This window comes from Clupea harengus, chromosome 20, assembly GCF_900700415.2.
Source record: "Clupea harengus chromosome 20, Ch_v2.0.2, whole genome shotgun sequence".
In the NCBI taxonomy this organism is placed as follows: domain Eukaryota; kingdom Metazoa; phylum Chordata; class Actinopteri; order Clupeiformes; family Clupeidae; genus Clupea; species Clupea harengus.
In genome coordinates, this window is record NC_045171.1 from 9,088,415 (window position 1) to 9,103,812 (window position 15,398).

The following is a 15,398-nucleotide window of genomic DNA, read 5'->3' on the forward strand; positions in this document are numbered from 1 at the left end:
GAGAGAGAGAGAGAGAGAGAGAGAGAGAGAGTGTGTGTGTGAAAGAGAAAGAGAGAGAGCGACAGCGTGTGTATCTCTCTCTCTCTCTCTCTCTCTCTGTTTGTGTGTGAGAGAGAGTGAGAGAAAGCGAGAGGAGGAATTATTCAAGTTTGGATCTAACAACGACATAAATTTGCACCGTCTAATTAATTGCAGTGGTAAAAAGTCTGTGACTGCCAACAAAACAGCCATCCAATTTAAGCTAAAAGTGAAGTTGGCCTACGTGCTTTGCATGGGCAATTCTGTAATTTGCTAAAACGTCTATACATTCTATGCGTCTTTGATGATTTAATGAGATTCAGTAAGCAGGCGGCCCAAGGCCGTTACTGCCACTTTCTCAAGTGATGCCCCCTGCTGCTATTAGTGTGCAATTAGTCAGTGCTGCTTATGGGAAATTTCACCAAATGAATGGAATCAAAATAAATATATAAATACATGTAAAAACTAAATAAATACAACTCTTTTTGCAGCAAATAGGCTTTTGCAATAATTGCTTTTGCGCTATGCGTCCACAGTTACAGAAAGGACAAACAAACCCAGTCCGAATACATCATGAAAATATGTGTTTGTGAATATTTTATTACGAAAGACGTAAAAGATATAATCGTGTAAAAATCACAGAACATGAGACAATCATACATTCTTATGCAGCCCCTGCATTTCTTTTAAATAAAAAACAAAACCCTTTTTAGAGGATTCCTACTACACCTTCCCATCTAAAGACAACATAATTGACACAATGCCATTTAAAAAAAATACAAAACACTGCCTCTTCTCTGCCATGATTGGAAACAGACGCATCTACTTGGCGTTAACACACTCTGAATTCACTCCTACTGTATGTGGTAAGCATGGTGGTATTGGATCCCCTGCTAAGCCATCTTAAATAATCAGAGATGATTAGATTTATTCATGTAGTTTATATGGATGCATTCTACGATAGAATCAGAAACAATTTGAACTCTATGCATTCTGCATTTGAACTCTATGCATTCTGCATTTGATGCTTCATGGTGCTTCCCAAATTTGGTCCTATAAATAGATAGCAGCTCAGCATACAGTGTGCATTAGCACGAAATGGATGCTGAACACTAAGTAACTCCTTTAGCAGTAGAAAAGTGCTACTAGAATCAGGTGAAGTTTAATCGCATCTTTCCTCACGTTCCCTCACGGCTTTCTGGGCTTGGCATTGACTTTGGGCACCACTTTCACTGTGGTGGAGGCAGAACGTGACCCCTCCAGGTTTTGGGCAGTGCAGGTGTAGGTGCCCTGGTCCACGTCCCTCACCTCATCCACCATGATGATGGACAAGGATCGTTGCCGTAGACGGCCAATGTTATTGGCTGCCTCCACGCTATCCTGGGTGTAGAGGGGTCGACCGATCTGCCAGAGGAAAAATGCAGGCATTTTTACAGACTTTGTCTTGGCAGTGGGATTAAACGTTAATCTTGTTAATCTGACTTCTGAAGTCATTAAAATGTATTTATATGGCACGTTTACTACAAGACTAATCAGTATTGGGTTCAGGGTCAGTTTCATTGCTGGTTTGGTGTGTAGCAAGGAGATGAGCCTTGCTGTTTGTGTCACCGTTGAGTAAATTACCTGCTGTCCTGGATACTCCCAGGTAAACTCCACAACAACATCCTGTTCTCCCACCACAATGCACGTGACTTGGAGATTTGACCCCACAGACACAGAGCTGGCAGAGGCCTGGATAACAGGGGCAGGAGGGGCTGACGGGTCTATGAGAAAAGTGCAGGTGTTACAGTTCAAATTACTCACGTCTTCTTTGAGACATTATGACATAATTTTACATTTTACGGACACTAAATGACACATTATGGAATTTCAGTGGTATCATGTTACAGTTATCATGTTACAGTTATCAAGTCACTATATAAAATGTCTTTGTCATTTTGTAATTGTGAGGTATGTTGTCAGTTTGTAAAAAATGTTATGGATTAGAAAAAAAGTCCTTACAGTTGACATAGATGAGCATGTACTTGGTTGAGCTCTGCCTGAGGTTGCCCAGGCTGGCCTCGCAGGAAAGGGAGCCGGCATGGTACTGCTTTGGCCGGTGGATGGTGAAGCCCCGTTTCACGTCGAACGAGATCTCTGTGCCGTCCACCTTCACCTCCTCAGGGGGGAACTCCCGGTGCAGAGTCACCTTGGCCTTGGGGTTTGTCACCTGGCAGGGCAGGACGGTAGGCCAGTTGGTGCGCAGCTGGATGACCTCGTAGTAGTCCGAAGATGGGACAAAAAGCTCCTGAGGGTCTGTAGGTGAGGCAGGACGGTTTTATTCAGTACCCTACTCAGAATATGCTGATTGCAGTTTAGACTATTCACTAAATTGTATTGTTGCAGACTTTAAACATTTGAATATTGGTTGTTGTTGGAAGCCAAAACCTACAACAAAAACAGTAGGCTATTATTTTGTTTTTCATTGGTTTTCCTTTTTTTTTTTACTGTAAATCAAGTTTCTTACAAGCACAGAGTAGCTAGAATATTCTGCATTCATTAGTTCTGTCACTGCAAGAAAAAGAGAGCGTCACCTGGGAAAAAGATGAAGACCTTGACAGCTTTGTCGTACTCTTTCCGGCAGTCTGTGTCCTCACAGTACATGGGGTAGCAGGTGTACTCGCCAGTGTCCGCTCCAGTGGCGTTTGCCAAAATCAGTGTGCCATAGCGACCATGTTGAACCATTCTGTTTTTTTAAAGAACAGCATAGATGTATTTACAGCTGCGTAATTAAAGCCATTTTGAGGTATTTTGGGGAAAATTAGGAAACTATTGGAGGTATAAGGTAAGGTCAAAAATATTTTCATTGCTGCCTCATTATATATTATTGTATTTGAATTTATGATCTTAAAATCATCCATTAAGTCTTTTCACAAATTAGTTGAGGATATGGGAACACTTTACTTTCACCATTGAGATACAGTATATTCCACTGTTGACATGGCAACCTATTGGAAAGGCTTACTTGAGTCTCCCAGCATCCTCCTCCTCCAGGTAGTAGGGCACCGCCCACTGGACAGGGGCGCCTTTGCAGCGCAGCTCCAGCGTCTCCCCAGCAGGCACGCTCAGAGTGTCCCCCACCCTTTGAAACTTGCCCTTGTTCACCACCTGGGTGAGGTACGCCCCCTGAGATGACTGGGCTGGCTGTTTCTTTTTTTGTTTTGCCGTGGAAGTCTTGGTTTTCTTCCCCGCTCCTTTCCCCGTCTGGACCTTTTCCTTAGGTTTCTCCTCTGTGGCGCTCTTTGCATCCTTGTCCTCGTTTTGGCAATGTCCTTCAGAACAAGGCAGCACAAGGATATTAGAGGAAGTGCTTTTGAAATCACACCAGGGCCCTTGTTGGCAGACGAACAAGGACTTCCTACTAAAACTACAAATCCCAATTAACTCCACAGCGGGAGGTTTCTGCCTTATTTAGTTACTTTGTTTTTTTTTACGCCATTATAAAATGTTTTACAATAAAATATTGAGCATGCACTGCAGACTACAATGAAACAGTCATTCCTCTCAGTTCAGTTCTAGAACTATCTATTTGTCATATGTCACAGAAGAGGCAAACCTCAGTGTAAGCCGGACAGTTGTAAACATGACCATATGGCAACAGGAGGAAAGAGACTTACCAAACTGAACGACAAGCAGGGACATGAGCAAGGCGCCAAACATCACCCGCCACTTCATTGCTGCAGAATTAACTTCAGCCCCGGACGGTGAGCAAGAGATTAACTCAGGAGAAGTTCAACAGCAGTTCAGTGAGAAAGAGCGCAAAATGATGGAGGAATAGAGACAGACCAGAAAGAAAGAAAGAAAGAGAGAGAGAGAGAGAGAGAGAGAGAGAGGAACGTTCTAGAGAGCAGAGGGAAGGTGTCTGCAAAGTCAGTGGTCAGCTGTTTACCAGAGTCATGCAAATTCTTGTCGGGAGACTGGCATGGACACCCTAAATTCCTCCGACTCGGCTCAATGGACCCTTTTAACTGCGTTTTGGCCAATCAGCAGCCACCCGGGGTAGGCCCCCACATTTGTAATAGCAAAGAATGTTTATTTAGCTGCTGAAAAAGTGTCCCTGGTGCAGCCCCCATTCTGACATCCTCCAAACATAGTGCAAAACACGAGATGCACAAAAAGTTTGAGTACATAAACTTGTGAGAGTTACAATATATTCGCATCATTGCTGTGCAGTTTTACTCCACCAAGCAACCCCCCAAAGTGAAAAGAAAGTGGGTCATTGCTTCTGCCTTCGTCAATACTGCACGGAATCTAAATTTGTAATAAACATGGTCTTACTGTGCTGTAAACATTCCCTATGGTTACGTAAGACTCATTAAGAGATAAGAACTCATCAGACTGGAGCTTGTCAGGGCACTGAGTTTGCAATCTATACCCTGAAAACTCTTTACAGCGCAGTGACCCAGTTTTCAGAGGAGCCAAGCCTGGCGTTGAATTTGAGCACCTAATCTGCGGTAAATACAGGACAGGTAAGCCTGTGTGAATGGGTGCATTGTTTCGTTCCGCGTTTGGGGCACTAAGACGGTAATAAGCCTTTCTTCTTGACAACTTACTCAAGGGAAACAAAGTAGTGTGCATGACCACGCTGTGACCTTGACTCTAATTGTACTAGTGAAGCAAGAACATGTTTGAGATTAGTGTAGGGGTTATTTCTTTATTTACAGTTGATTTGAGCAGCAATGTCATTATTAATAGATATATAAAGTCCGTAAAATGGCCACAGTATGCACAATGTTAGACAATTCTGCTATACAGCTTATACAGCCATGCAGCAGTCAATTAGTTATTAATATTTGGCCCAGAAGCCAATAATCTGACCTGCACTATAAAATGTAAACATGTGCCAAACTCTCCTGCGCTGCTCCCCATAAGGACATGTCTCTCTACATTTATTCTCATTGTCGTTCGATTTAAATTGACACTAAATTAAAGGTATACTTAAATATATAAAAGGAATGGTACAAAAAAGATCCATTCACACAATAGTAAGCCCTCTTCAATGGTAGCATTTCAGAGACATAAAAACACTCACTCACATTCCTCCTGCCCAGTGTTATTACACAACATTGGCATCCAACCGTGGCACTAAGGCTGAGCTCTTGACATACAAACAAACTTTGGTTCCTGAGGTTTATGAACACTCTACTTTGGCACCGCCTTTCCCAGGTTTGTCCTCGATGGTCTCTATGGGGACCAGGTTATTGAGCAGCCTCTGTTTCTGGACACTGTGGCGGACCCCGTACCCAAAGTATATGAGCATCCCTGCACACACAGAGACAGGAGGCAGTATATTATATAATCGTATTTCTTCATCCATAATAATACTTTTTAAACACACTGACACACACACACACACAGGCCTATATCTATGTACTTGTGTGTGTTCAGTATCTTTATGTGCTTTGGGATGAGCTTTGACTGGTATGGGGTGCTGTACATTTGTGTACTGGATTGTGTGTGCATGTACGTATGTGTGTGTGTGTGTGTCTGTGTGTGTGTGCACATGTGTTTAAGACAAGAATGCTCTTCATCTGATCCACCATGAACGGTGAATCTAATTAAGTAACAAGTAATTAGGGATGACGACAGCAATGCTGGAGGACTCTCACGCTACCCCAGCTCCTGACAGAGACGTGGCTGCCAAAGCTGGGGAGCAGCTGAGAGAGGTCTGACAGAGCAGCGAGCGGCGCTACGGGGCTAGGAGGAGCTGGAGGCAGTGGGAGCTCAACACAAGCCTTGGAGAGGCACATGAGTGCCACACTATAAGAAAGTGCTTGGTGAACATCAGAGATCAAACTAGATCTCCTGACTCACCCACAGCCATCCACACAGCATATCGGATCCACGTGTCTCCCCCCAGCTGGACCATCAGGTAGACGTTGATGAACACACTCACCACGGGAAGCAAGGGCAGACAGGGGACCTGTTCCGGAGACACAAAACCTAATAAACCTGAGGAAGCCTCAGCTGAATGTCTGGGAGTATGTACAAGGCACAATCAATTTGCATTGGGACTTAATCTGAAAAAATCTGAATAAAAACTCAGCACATTTTTCACTGAGCAGCGCATGCTTTTTTCCCATGCCTGCTCTCTTGGCTAGCTGTCAAGAGCCTTCAGAATCATTTCTACTAGCCCATCATTTCCCTTCGCTCCATCCCAGACCAGAATGCTTATTACACGGAGGCCCCCTGGAGAGAGGCGTCTGGTCTGGCCCTCACCATGAACGGAGCCTGGGCTGGGTTCTGCGGCTGCCTCCAGATGATGAGGGTGGTCAGGACAAGCACGGCCAGGATGACGGACAGGCACAGCAGGCTCCAGATCTCCAGCAGCAGCAGCGCCTGGATGGCCTTCGTCATGAAGACACTCAGGATGACGACCACGACAGCTGCAAAGGGGGTGGAGAGGGGTCAAGGACACAACAAAACAACACAAACAGATGTGGGCCAGTGTGAGGAAGTGTCTCCGTTTGGTCCTACATTCAAGAACGGTGAATCATTCAGTGGGTCAATCATCTTAGGACAGGGAGGAGTAGTGTCAAATGTTTATTGAAATACACTCCCCTAAATCTAGTAATATATCCCACAAATATATCAACATATATAGTATTATATTGTATACGATCTAAACATACTGCAAAATTAACTACAATGCTCTGTTTTACAACATACTGCAGGACAAAATAAACTACAATGTTCTGTTTTATAACATACTACTGGACAAAATAAAAATGTTATTTTATATTATAATATTTTATGTTATAATCTATTATTCATTTAATGACAAATACCGATAAATACTAAGTGTTCCAGCTGTTTTTTAAGCACAGGTGTTATGCAATGATTGGTGCTGGATTCATACCAACAAATATGGTGCATGTTGTGACTGTTTTTGAAGTTTCCTTCGTTGGGTAGGATGGAGGTTTGAGAAAAGAAAACGTGGAGGTCGGGGACATGTGGAAATTATTCTCCTCAGATGTACTCTCTTGGTACCTGGAGAGAGGGAGAGAGTGAGAAAAGATAGGGAAAAAAAACAGTTGAATTTTAATGTATCAGATGCAAGAGTCAAAGCCTATGTCTATTTATACTCTATATACACACTGATGCGGTTGAGTCAGCTGAGGTACAAACCGGAGTATGAGAATGCAAATGGCCACGAGTGTGTAGGCGAACAGGGTCCCGATAGACATCATATCAACCAAGGCTTTCAGGTCAAATAAAAGGGCCATTATTGCTGAGAAAAAAACAAAACAGAAACATGCCGTTTTTGCTGAGCGCTTTAGATAGAACACACAAAACATCAAGCTTGTGACAGGGTGGTGGGCACAGGAGGCCCGTAGAGAGTGGGTTAGAAGGAGAAGGAGGTGAGATGTGGAGATGGAAATGTGCACTGTAGCATAAAAAACAGTTTTCAGTGATTTCACCACTGGGAAATGAGTCTTGTGAGCTTTTGCGTCAGCACGGTGTGGGAAAGACATTTTGAGATATGTTACATAGTCCTTTTTTAGTACAGTGAGTACAGTGTAATATATTAAATAACAAAGAAGCACACTGATATTTTATTCTTTAAAACGATACTTTAAGTCAGGATTAAGGTCAAGGTTAGATTTATGTAGATACAAAGACCTTCACACTAATCAAAGTGTTGTTACACACTAACTAGCATAATGGTATCATTACAGTGTAACGAGGAATATGGAATTTAACGGAGTTGCTCCGTTTTGTTCAGTTTATTTCTGTGTTTATTTCTGTTTTGTGTTATACCTGCTACAATGCCAGAGGCGATGGTAGCCACGGCGGGACTCTGGCGAGGGTTGACCTTGCGCAGGGATTTGAACATCAGGCCGTCTCGCGCCATGGCAAAGAGAACGCGAGGCATAGGGAACATGGAGCCTAGGAGACTGAAGGTCAGAATGAAGTCATATATGAGACATACTGTATATGCAATATAACACTGAACTTTGGCTACGTTCATTTGACCCTCTGTCATAGAATGTAATTCTGGACCTGTCAGAAGGCATCATTTATTATGTTGCAAAAAGCATATTATGACTGACAGATAAATAGGTAGGCAGACAGACTAGCTATAAAAATACATACACATATACATACATACATACAAACATACACACACACACACACACAACTTCAATTTACATAGGTAGTATTGATAAAATCAAATTACAGCAACTCATGACCAATCTGCAATAGTTTGGATATCGCCTGTCACAGTTTTACCTGGTTGACAGGGCACACAGGGAGCCCACGGCCACCACGTATCTGGCTGCGCCCCAGCCGATGTAGGTGAAGGCGACGGGCAGGGGGCTGTGGATGTTGAGCAGGTAGTAGGGCATCATGAGGGTGATGGCGGCCGACACACCGCAGTAGGCCAGGAAACAGATGAGAAGAGAGCCCACGATGCCCAGGGGGATGGAGCGCTGCGGGTTCTTCACCTCCTCACCTGTGGGTGCAGAGGAACAAAGCAGGTACGCCAACAGTGACTCTTTTTAACCTATTAATGATTTGTGAACCAATGACCTTCCTTAATTTATGAATATCTTATTAACAGTTCTGGGAGAGTCTGAGTGAGAGTGCCAGGAACCATTGATCAGGGCATAGGACTGAGGAGACAGAAGATCAATCCATGATCAATAAACATGATCGGAGGTGGCTGTTTTTAACATGTCTGTGTGACATTATGTCATTCACGCCTGTACATATACATTGCATAGCACTTTCATTTCAATATTCATGAAAGAACTATGCTTTGTTTAAAGTGGCAAACCATAAAAGCAAATATTAGATAAATCCTTGTGATAGCCATAATTAGGACGTACTACTGACAGGTGTTACCACACTGCAGCCGACGCTATATATTAAAAGTCCTGTAGAGGCTGCCTCTGAAACAGAGTCTTAAACAACATTACCTGTGGTCGCAATGCAGTCAAATCCCACAAATGCATAGAAACAGGTTGCAGCCCCAGCCAGTGTTCCCTCAAAACCGTAGGGGAAGAATCCACCAACTCCAAATTCACTTGTCACGTTGACCGAGGACGTCAAATTTCTGTAGAGGGGTTGGAATGAATAATGGCGATGGAAACAATATGTATGGCAATACAGGAAACAATATCAACCGTCATAAACATGAATCCATAGGCTTACTCAAGCTGGGCTGTAGCATTCTGTAACGCCTCCTCTGTGATATACCAGTTATCAACATTTCCTTTGATGAAGCCAGTTATTATTACAAAGACCAGCACTAGTATATTCACACTGGTGAATATCTTATTAACTGTTGTTGATTCCTTCACACCATAAGCAAGGAGACCTGAATGAGATAAAAGAACAAAGGTTTTATGAAAATGTGTCAGATTAGTGATTTTACCTTTTACATATCATGGAATCTGAAAAAATCTTCAATCTTTCAAAAATGAATTCATGCAACACCATGCATGGCAAATGATTGCTGGGTTATGTTACTTTACTTAGCTTACTTGACTTTACCTACTTACTTTACTTAGCTTACTTTACTTTACTTACTTACTTTACTTAGCTTACTTTACTTTACTTACTTACTTTACTTAGCTTACTTTACTTTACTTTACTTTACTTTGCTTTGCTTTGCTTTGCTTTGCTTAGCTTAGCTTAGCTTAGCTTAGCTTACGTTACGTTACGTTACGTTACGTTACTTTACTTTACTTTACTTTACTTTACTTGATTTTACTTTACTTACTTTACTTTACTTAGCTTACTTTACTTTACTTACTTACTTTACTTTACTTAGCTTATGTTACATTACTTACTTACTTTACTTTACTTACTTTACTTGACTTAGCTTATGTTACTTTACCTAGCTTATGTTACTTTACTTCGCTTTAACAAACAAACACCTAATGAACAAAATGCATGACCTGCTAGAAGCATGATGAGCCCGGCTGCAAACAAGTCAGGGTAGGCAGCCAGGCCAGGCAAGCCCATGGCGGCGTGCTTGCTTAAGTAGTCGGCCATTACATTCCCAATCATGTCATCCAATGTGCCGCTCCAGGCTCTGGCAACGCTTGATGTGCCTTGATAAACAATCACAGGATGTTGAGACACTTAAACTCTCAAACCTTCTCCAAAAAACATGTGATTCACATAGTAATGTTAAAGGGTACTTGTTAGGTTTACAAATTACATTCATTTTAATGTAATCGAAACAAACGCATCATACATATCCTGTGCTTGTTGATTGTAAAAATGAAAAACATCTTGTTAACCACAAAACCTCGATAGTGACCTCATAATAGTAAAATTATATGTATTCCTTATGCCAAATTCCTTATGTAGCTATGTATTGTATTTTGTATGAGTTGTATTTTTTTATTATAGGTTTACTGCTATGATAAATGTAGGTTCTTGCCTATGATGTAGGACAGCAGCAGGTTCCAGCCGGTGATGAAGGCCCACACCTCCCCCACTGTCACGTAGCTGTACAAGTACGCCGAGCCCGTCTTGGGCACCCGGGAGCCGAACTCGGAGTAGCACAGGCCGGCGAAGATGGACGCCAGGGCGGCGATGAAGAAGGAGATGATGATGCTGGGTCCGGACTGAGTGCGTGCCACCTCGCCAGAGAGTACGTAGACACCGGCGCCCAGCGTGCTGCCCACGCCCAGCGCCACCAGGTCCAGGGTGGTCAGGCAGCGGTGGAAGGTGGACACCTCGCCCTCAGGCTCCAGCGGCTTCCTGCGGGACAGGCCCAGGAGGAAGGAGCGAACCCTCTGATAAGCCATGCTGAGTGTGAGGGAGAGAAGGAGCGCGGAAAGAAGAGAGAGAAGGAGAGAGGGAGGGAGAAAGAGGGATATGGAGAGAAAGACAATGAAAGAGAGAGAGAGAGAGGGAGAGGGAGAGGGAGAGGGAGATGGGGACAGTTAGAGGGAGTGAGAGATAGAGAGATAAAGAGTGAAAGTGAGATAGACACAGAGAAAGGGGACAGAAAGAAAGATAGTGAGAGAAAAGAAAGAGAGAGAGGGAGAGAAACTTGAGGTTCAGTCAATGTTAACTCTGAATGCATTTCAGTAACTAATTAATTACATAAATTATAATATCACTTGAAAACAGAAATCATACAGCTTGGGTGATAAGTTTGAAACTTTCCTACTCAGAATATTTTACTGCTGTTCCTACTATCCTACCGTTACTTCAACTCGATGAAAAATGAAGCGTTTAAAGTCTATGTTGGAAATTGGCGGTGAGATTACAAGCTATAAGTACAGTTAAGAAGCATAAACGTATAAAGTATAAAACACTGTTAAAAAGATAGTGTCAACAATAATGTGAACAGCAAGTGGAATGAAATGAAATTATAGATTTGTTTACACATACAGTACTTTGAGGGAATGACATCTGGATTAAATATGATTTATCTGGTGCTATGAATAATAACTTAATTCATCATATCACTGGTTACATTTTTTTTCTACAAATTCAGTTCACATTTAATTGGACGAAGCAACAGTAAACAGTACATTTACATACATACATCTTGGTATGGACATTTTGTCAAAGGAAGCTGTTGTGTATTACTACAATTCAAATTCACAGAAAAGACTTTAGAAGCTCGCAGTACTTACCTTTTCTAGTTTTCGCTCGGCAACAGAGGGTTGTCTTTGAGGAGAAAAATTGGCAGTGGTCATTATTCCTCTAATCACACATTTCTTTTTTTAAATGTCCAGTTCATGTGCAAACACTTTTATCAACTTAACTGATATCAATTGTGCTGAGGAAAAGCATTTTCTTTCTTTTACACCTGCTGCTTCAACATAACACCCATCCACACAAAGTATACCATATTTTGAATAACCTTCTGTCATGAAATTTCACTGTAAGACTTTTTGTGTAACAGGTTATTGTAGGAGAGATCAAAGTCGTTCAAACATACTCACTCTATATCAGGTACTGCATGTTCTTATGTGTGGTCAGACCGTATACTCAGCGACATTCCAAAGGGTCTTTAGTTTTTTTCAAGCCTCCTTGTTCCTTATGAAGTACATAATACATGTAAAGAGAGGTGTAATATCGTACACAGGCACAAAGAAGTGGATGATAAAATAAAAGTATTTTTTTTCTGGAACATTAATGAGGTGCTTTTGATACAGTGCGTACAGATGCCCAATAGTGCAAATCATTTTAAGTCCTCTTCAAGCGCCATTTGCTGAGATTGGTAGCGTAATCCTAAAGTAAAGCAGGGGCCATGTTCAACTCTGATAATCTCTCTCAAGATAAGGTCATGCTGGAGATACACAGCACTGCTGGGAACCCTTTCAAGCACATGTGATGTGTGACTTTGTAGATACCCTACTACTCAGCCACTGCAATTCAAGGGTACATGAAATTATGCCGCGATAGCAAAACTACGGTACAAAGTAGAACATGTGTGCAAATATTTTGCTTGAACATGTAGTAGATTAGCATTGTATATGGCATTTCACATTTTCACTGTGCTATTATAATATGGTGTAGTAACAGAACCGATGTACCTTTCAATGAGGCATGTTGTTTGAGACCCCTGTGGGCCTTTTAAATTACATCTCAAGAATATTTCCATCTTTGCTACAATATGGAGTGAGAAAATCCTAGACAAACATTCACTGTCCATGACCAGGGTATGAACAGGCTTTTGCAACACAGCTGTGTGTGGATCATGACTCTGTAGGCGGTTTGTCTGTCCGTGGCCTTGCTTTCGACCTTCTTTTTTTAAAACTGCATGGATGGGATTCACCAAACCTCCCACGCACTTATCCTCCCATCAACTCAATCAGTCTGGTCTGAGTCCGGGGGATGGTCCAGTAATCAGACCTCTTCAAGACAACAAGAGATACAGAGAAAGATACAGAGAGAGAGAGAGAGATAGAGAGAGATGGAAAGAGAGTGAAAGAGACAGATAGACCAAGAGGAGAGTGAGATAGAAAGATATAGAAAGGAGAGAGAGAGGGAGGGAGAGAGAGAGAGAGAGAGAGCACCGAGACAAAGCTTCTTTCAGGGCTAGGTCTTGGTAGGCCAGCGCTCTCACTCTCCCTTTAGAGGTGCCTCCCTCCGGTCCGGTCTCCCATCAAGGGATTTCTGTGCCTCTCCAGCTCCCCTAATCCTCCATGGCATCCAGCCTCCTGCCACGCTCTCTCTACACCTGGCACCAATGCCTCAGGCCCTCCCTCCTCCTAACTGCGTGGGCACAGGGCCGTTTTCAAGGAGGCTCGCTTCAGTGGGGTACTTCTCCTGAACTAAAGGAAGACGTGTCGTGTGTGTCTTGAAAAATATTTGTAGTAGAATCTAGTAATCTATTTGCTAAAGTGTTCACACCCATGACGAAACTCACGGAGCAATGGGACATTGGGGAAAGTATCCGCTTGCTGTAGCATGTGTCAGATGTCAACAACAACAACAACAACAACAACATTGATATCTTGATGGCAAAAGACGTGACATAAATGTGACATACATCATAAAGATGACACAAATGATTTCAGTTATTTCACACATTTTTGCATTTTGCATTTTTGCACCCCATAAAGCATCAAACCTACCACGCGACATGGTATTATTTAATGAATACATATTTCTTGTTCTTACCTTGTTGTGCATTCCAAAAAGAACTAATTGCAACAGAGTCGTTAGCTCTAGGTCTGGTAAATATATCCACTCCTGTTTACTCTGATGAAGCAAAGTGATTTTTACGACAATATATACAAGAGTGGCCTGTTTGACCCTCCCACTCAAAGGAATTAGTGACAAAGTAGCCTTTCTCACTCCACTTTTCAGTTGGGCCCATAATGTGGTCATTATTGAAAAGCCCTGCACAGGGTGAGATCTGTGGAAGCAAATCCCATGCTGAATGTCAAAAATGCTTCGCTCATATCAACTGTAAAATATGACAGCTCGCTGTCACTAGAAGTCTAAGAGGAGTCAAACTGTAACTGTTTCTCTGTCATGCTGATTGCGTGGACATGAATTTTGGATGTAAAATAAGACAAAGAGAAATAAGATAAGAAAAATAAGAAACAAAGCAAAGACTATTTTTTGCATTTATGTAAGCATGTAATGCTATCTTTAAACAGTAGAGGGCGATGAAGAACAACCTTTTCTCTGTCCCATACATGAAGTCCTGAGACATGACATCAGAGTTACTCGGGAGGCAAATGCCAAATGACAATGAATGTTTCAACAGTGTGGACAGCATTTTGTAATTTGTTTTTTATTGTAATTTTTAGTTCAGGCTGAATTTTTCCTTATTCCTATTTTTTACTTGGGCTTAGGCTATTTAATTTAAATTTGTACTAAACTTGTGAACCCGTACTTGTATTATCATAAATCACACTGACTCATACTCATATTTGTGTACTGTGGTGAACAGTAATGGCTGTAATGTTAGGTCGGTGAACTAAGTGAGTGGGCGAACCACAAATAAAGTACAAACTACCATATCTGGAAGTTGTGGTTCCTGGCCTTGGAATACAGTCATGTTTGAACTCTCCGTTGGCTGCTCTCTTTCCCCCTCTCTTTCTCTCTTACATATCTCCCTCGCTCATACACACGCACACACACACACACAGCTCCAGTTCAACATTCCTCACCACCTTACTGGAACGGCTGCTCGCTGGGACAGAAATAGTAGCATTACGGTCCGTCATGCCAGGGCAAGCATGCGACCCTCATTGCTCACGCCCTCACTCCGACACCCACAGCCTCTCAGACTCATCCTCTCAGCGTAGTCTGCACTTTACTCATCGGGGCTTTTACCTCCAGAAAGGCCTTCCACTGTAAACACAGAGACCTCCAAGGTCCATAGTGTGGTTAGTCATAAGAACATGCATGTATAGCCTACATACATGCATGCATACATGCAAATACATAGGAACATGCATGCATAGCCTACATGCATACATATAGGTATGCATACATGTGCACATGCCTGTCTACTTAAAAAAAAACATATTGAAGTGCGCAGTTTGAGGTAAAACCAAGACCATGGGGTTGTGTCAATGTAAGACAAAACTTCTGAACACATTTATTCACGCTTTCATTTTAATACACATTACAGACCCACCAGTATTTGACTGGATCTATTTAGGCATTGGCTTAGTGCGGGGGTGTCAAACTAACTTTCACCCTGGGCCACATCAGCATCACATTTTACATGCTAATTGTTCCTTGGTGTGATGGATCTGACATAATTGATTGTTACTAGGGCTACATTTAACGGTTTTCTCGGGGAAAGTTCTTAGTTAGGGGAAGCTCATATTATGTTGATTATGTATAACTCTAACTTAGACCTGTGGCTGTGACTTACTTGAAAAATTAAAAAAATC

At 42.2% G+C, this 15,398-nt stretch overlaps 2 protein-coding genes across 3 annotated transcripts; both read right to left on the bottom strand.

Moving 5' to 3' along the window:
• Positions 1-598: 598 nt before the first annotated feature.
• LOC105903007 (platelet-derived growth factor receptor-like protein) lies at positions 599-4,594 on the bottom strand. Its single transcript, XM_012830703.3, has 6 exons — positions 3,675-4,594; positions 3,023-3,329; positions 2,592-2,743; positions 2,020-2,313; positions 1,642-1,781; positions 599-1,422 (listed from the first exon to the last, which is right to left on the bottom strand). The coding sequence occupies exons 1-6, from the start codon at positions 3,730-3,732 to the stop codon at positions 1,207-1,209; spliced, it is 1,167 nt and encodes a 388-aa protein (XP_012686157.1). The 5' UTR covers positions 3,733-4,594; the 3' UTR covers positions 599-1,206.
• A 97-nt stretch (positions 4,595-4,691) lies between these two features.
• LOC105903016 (cationic amino acid transporter 2-like) lies at positions 4,692-14,938 on the bottom strand. 2 transcript variants are annotated; one of them, XM_031587453.2, is made up of 14 exons: positions 13,663-14,938; positions 11,979-12,072; positions 11,667-11,700; positions 10,457-10,827; positions 9,966-10,121; positions 9,217-9,382; positions 8,982-9,118; positions 8,293-8,515; positions 7,819-7,955; positions 7,186-7,288; positions 6,917-7,047; positions 6,277-6,443; positions 5,872-5,980; positions 4,692-5,319 (listed from the first exon to the last, which is right to left on the bottom strand). In XM_031587453.2, exons 4-14 carry the CDS (start codon positions 10,824-10,826, stop codon positions 5,189-5,191), a joined length of 1,830 nt encoding a protein of 609 aa, XP_031443313.1. In that variant the 5' UTR covers position 10,827; positions 11,667-11,700; positions 11,979-12,072; positions 13,663-14,938; the 3' UTR covers positions 4,692-5,188. The 2 variants fall into 2 exon arrangements, with proteins under 2 accessions (XP_031443313.1, XP_031443312.1); XM_031587452.2 differs by lacking the exon at positions 13,663-14,938 and having other exon boundaries at positions 11,979-12,972.
• Positions 14,939-15,398: the final 460 nt, after the last annotated feature.

Bases quoted from the DNA above. Each gene is read 5' to 3' on its own strand.
- LOC105903007 (XM_012830703.3), bottom strand. From the start codon at position 3,732: ATGAAGTGGCGGGTGATGTTTGGCGCCTTGCTCATGTCCCTGCTTGTC. The intron at 2,314-2,591 runs GTGACGCTCTCT...CCTCACCTACAG, and splicing joins GGTCTTCATCTTTTTCCCAG to ACCCTCAGGAGCTTTTTGTC. The intron at 1,782-2,019 runs GTAAGGACTTTT...CTTTTCTCATAG, and splicing joins CATGCTCATCTATGTCAACT to ACCCGTCAGCCCCTCCTGCC.
- LOC105903016 (XM_031587453.2), bottom strand. From the start codon at position 10,826: ATGGCTTATCAGAGGGTTCGCTCCTTCCTCCTGGGCCTGTCCCGCAGG. The intron at 7,289-7,818 runs GTATAACACAAA...TTTTTTTCTCAG, and splicing joins CGCCTCTGGCATTGTAGCAG to CAATAATGGCCCTTTTATTT. The intron at 6,444-6,916 runs GTATGAATCCAG...CCCCCTTTGCAG, and splicing joins AACATGCACCATATTTGTTG to CTGTCGTGGTCGTCATCCTG.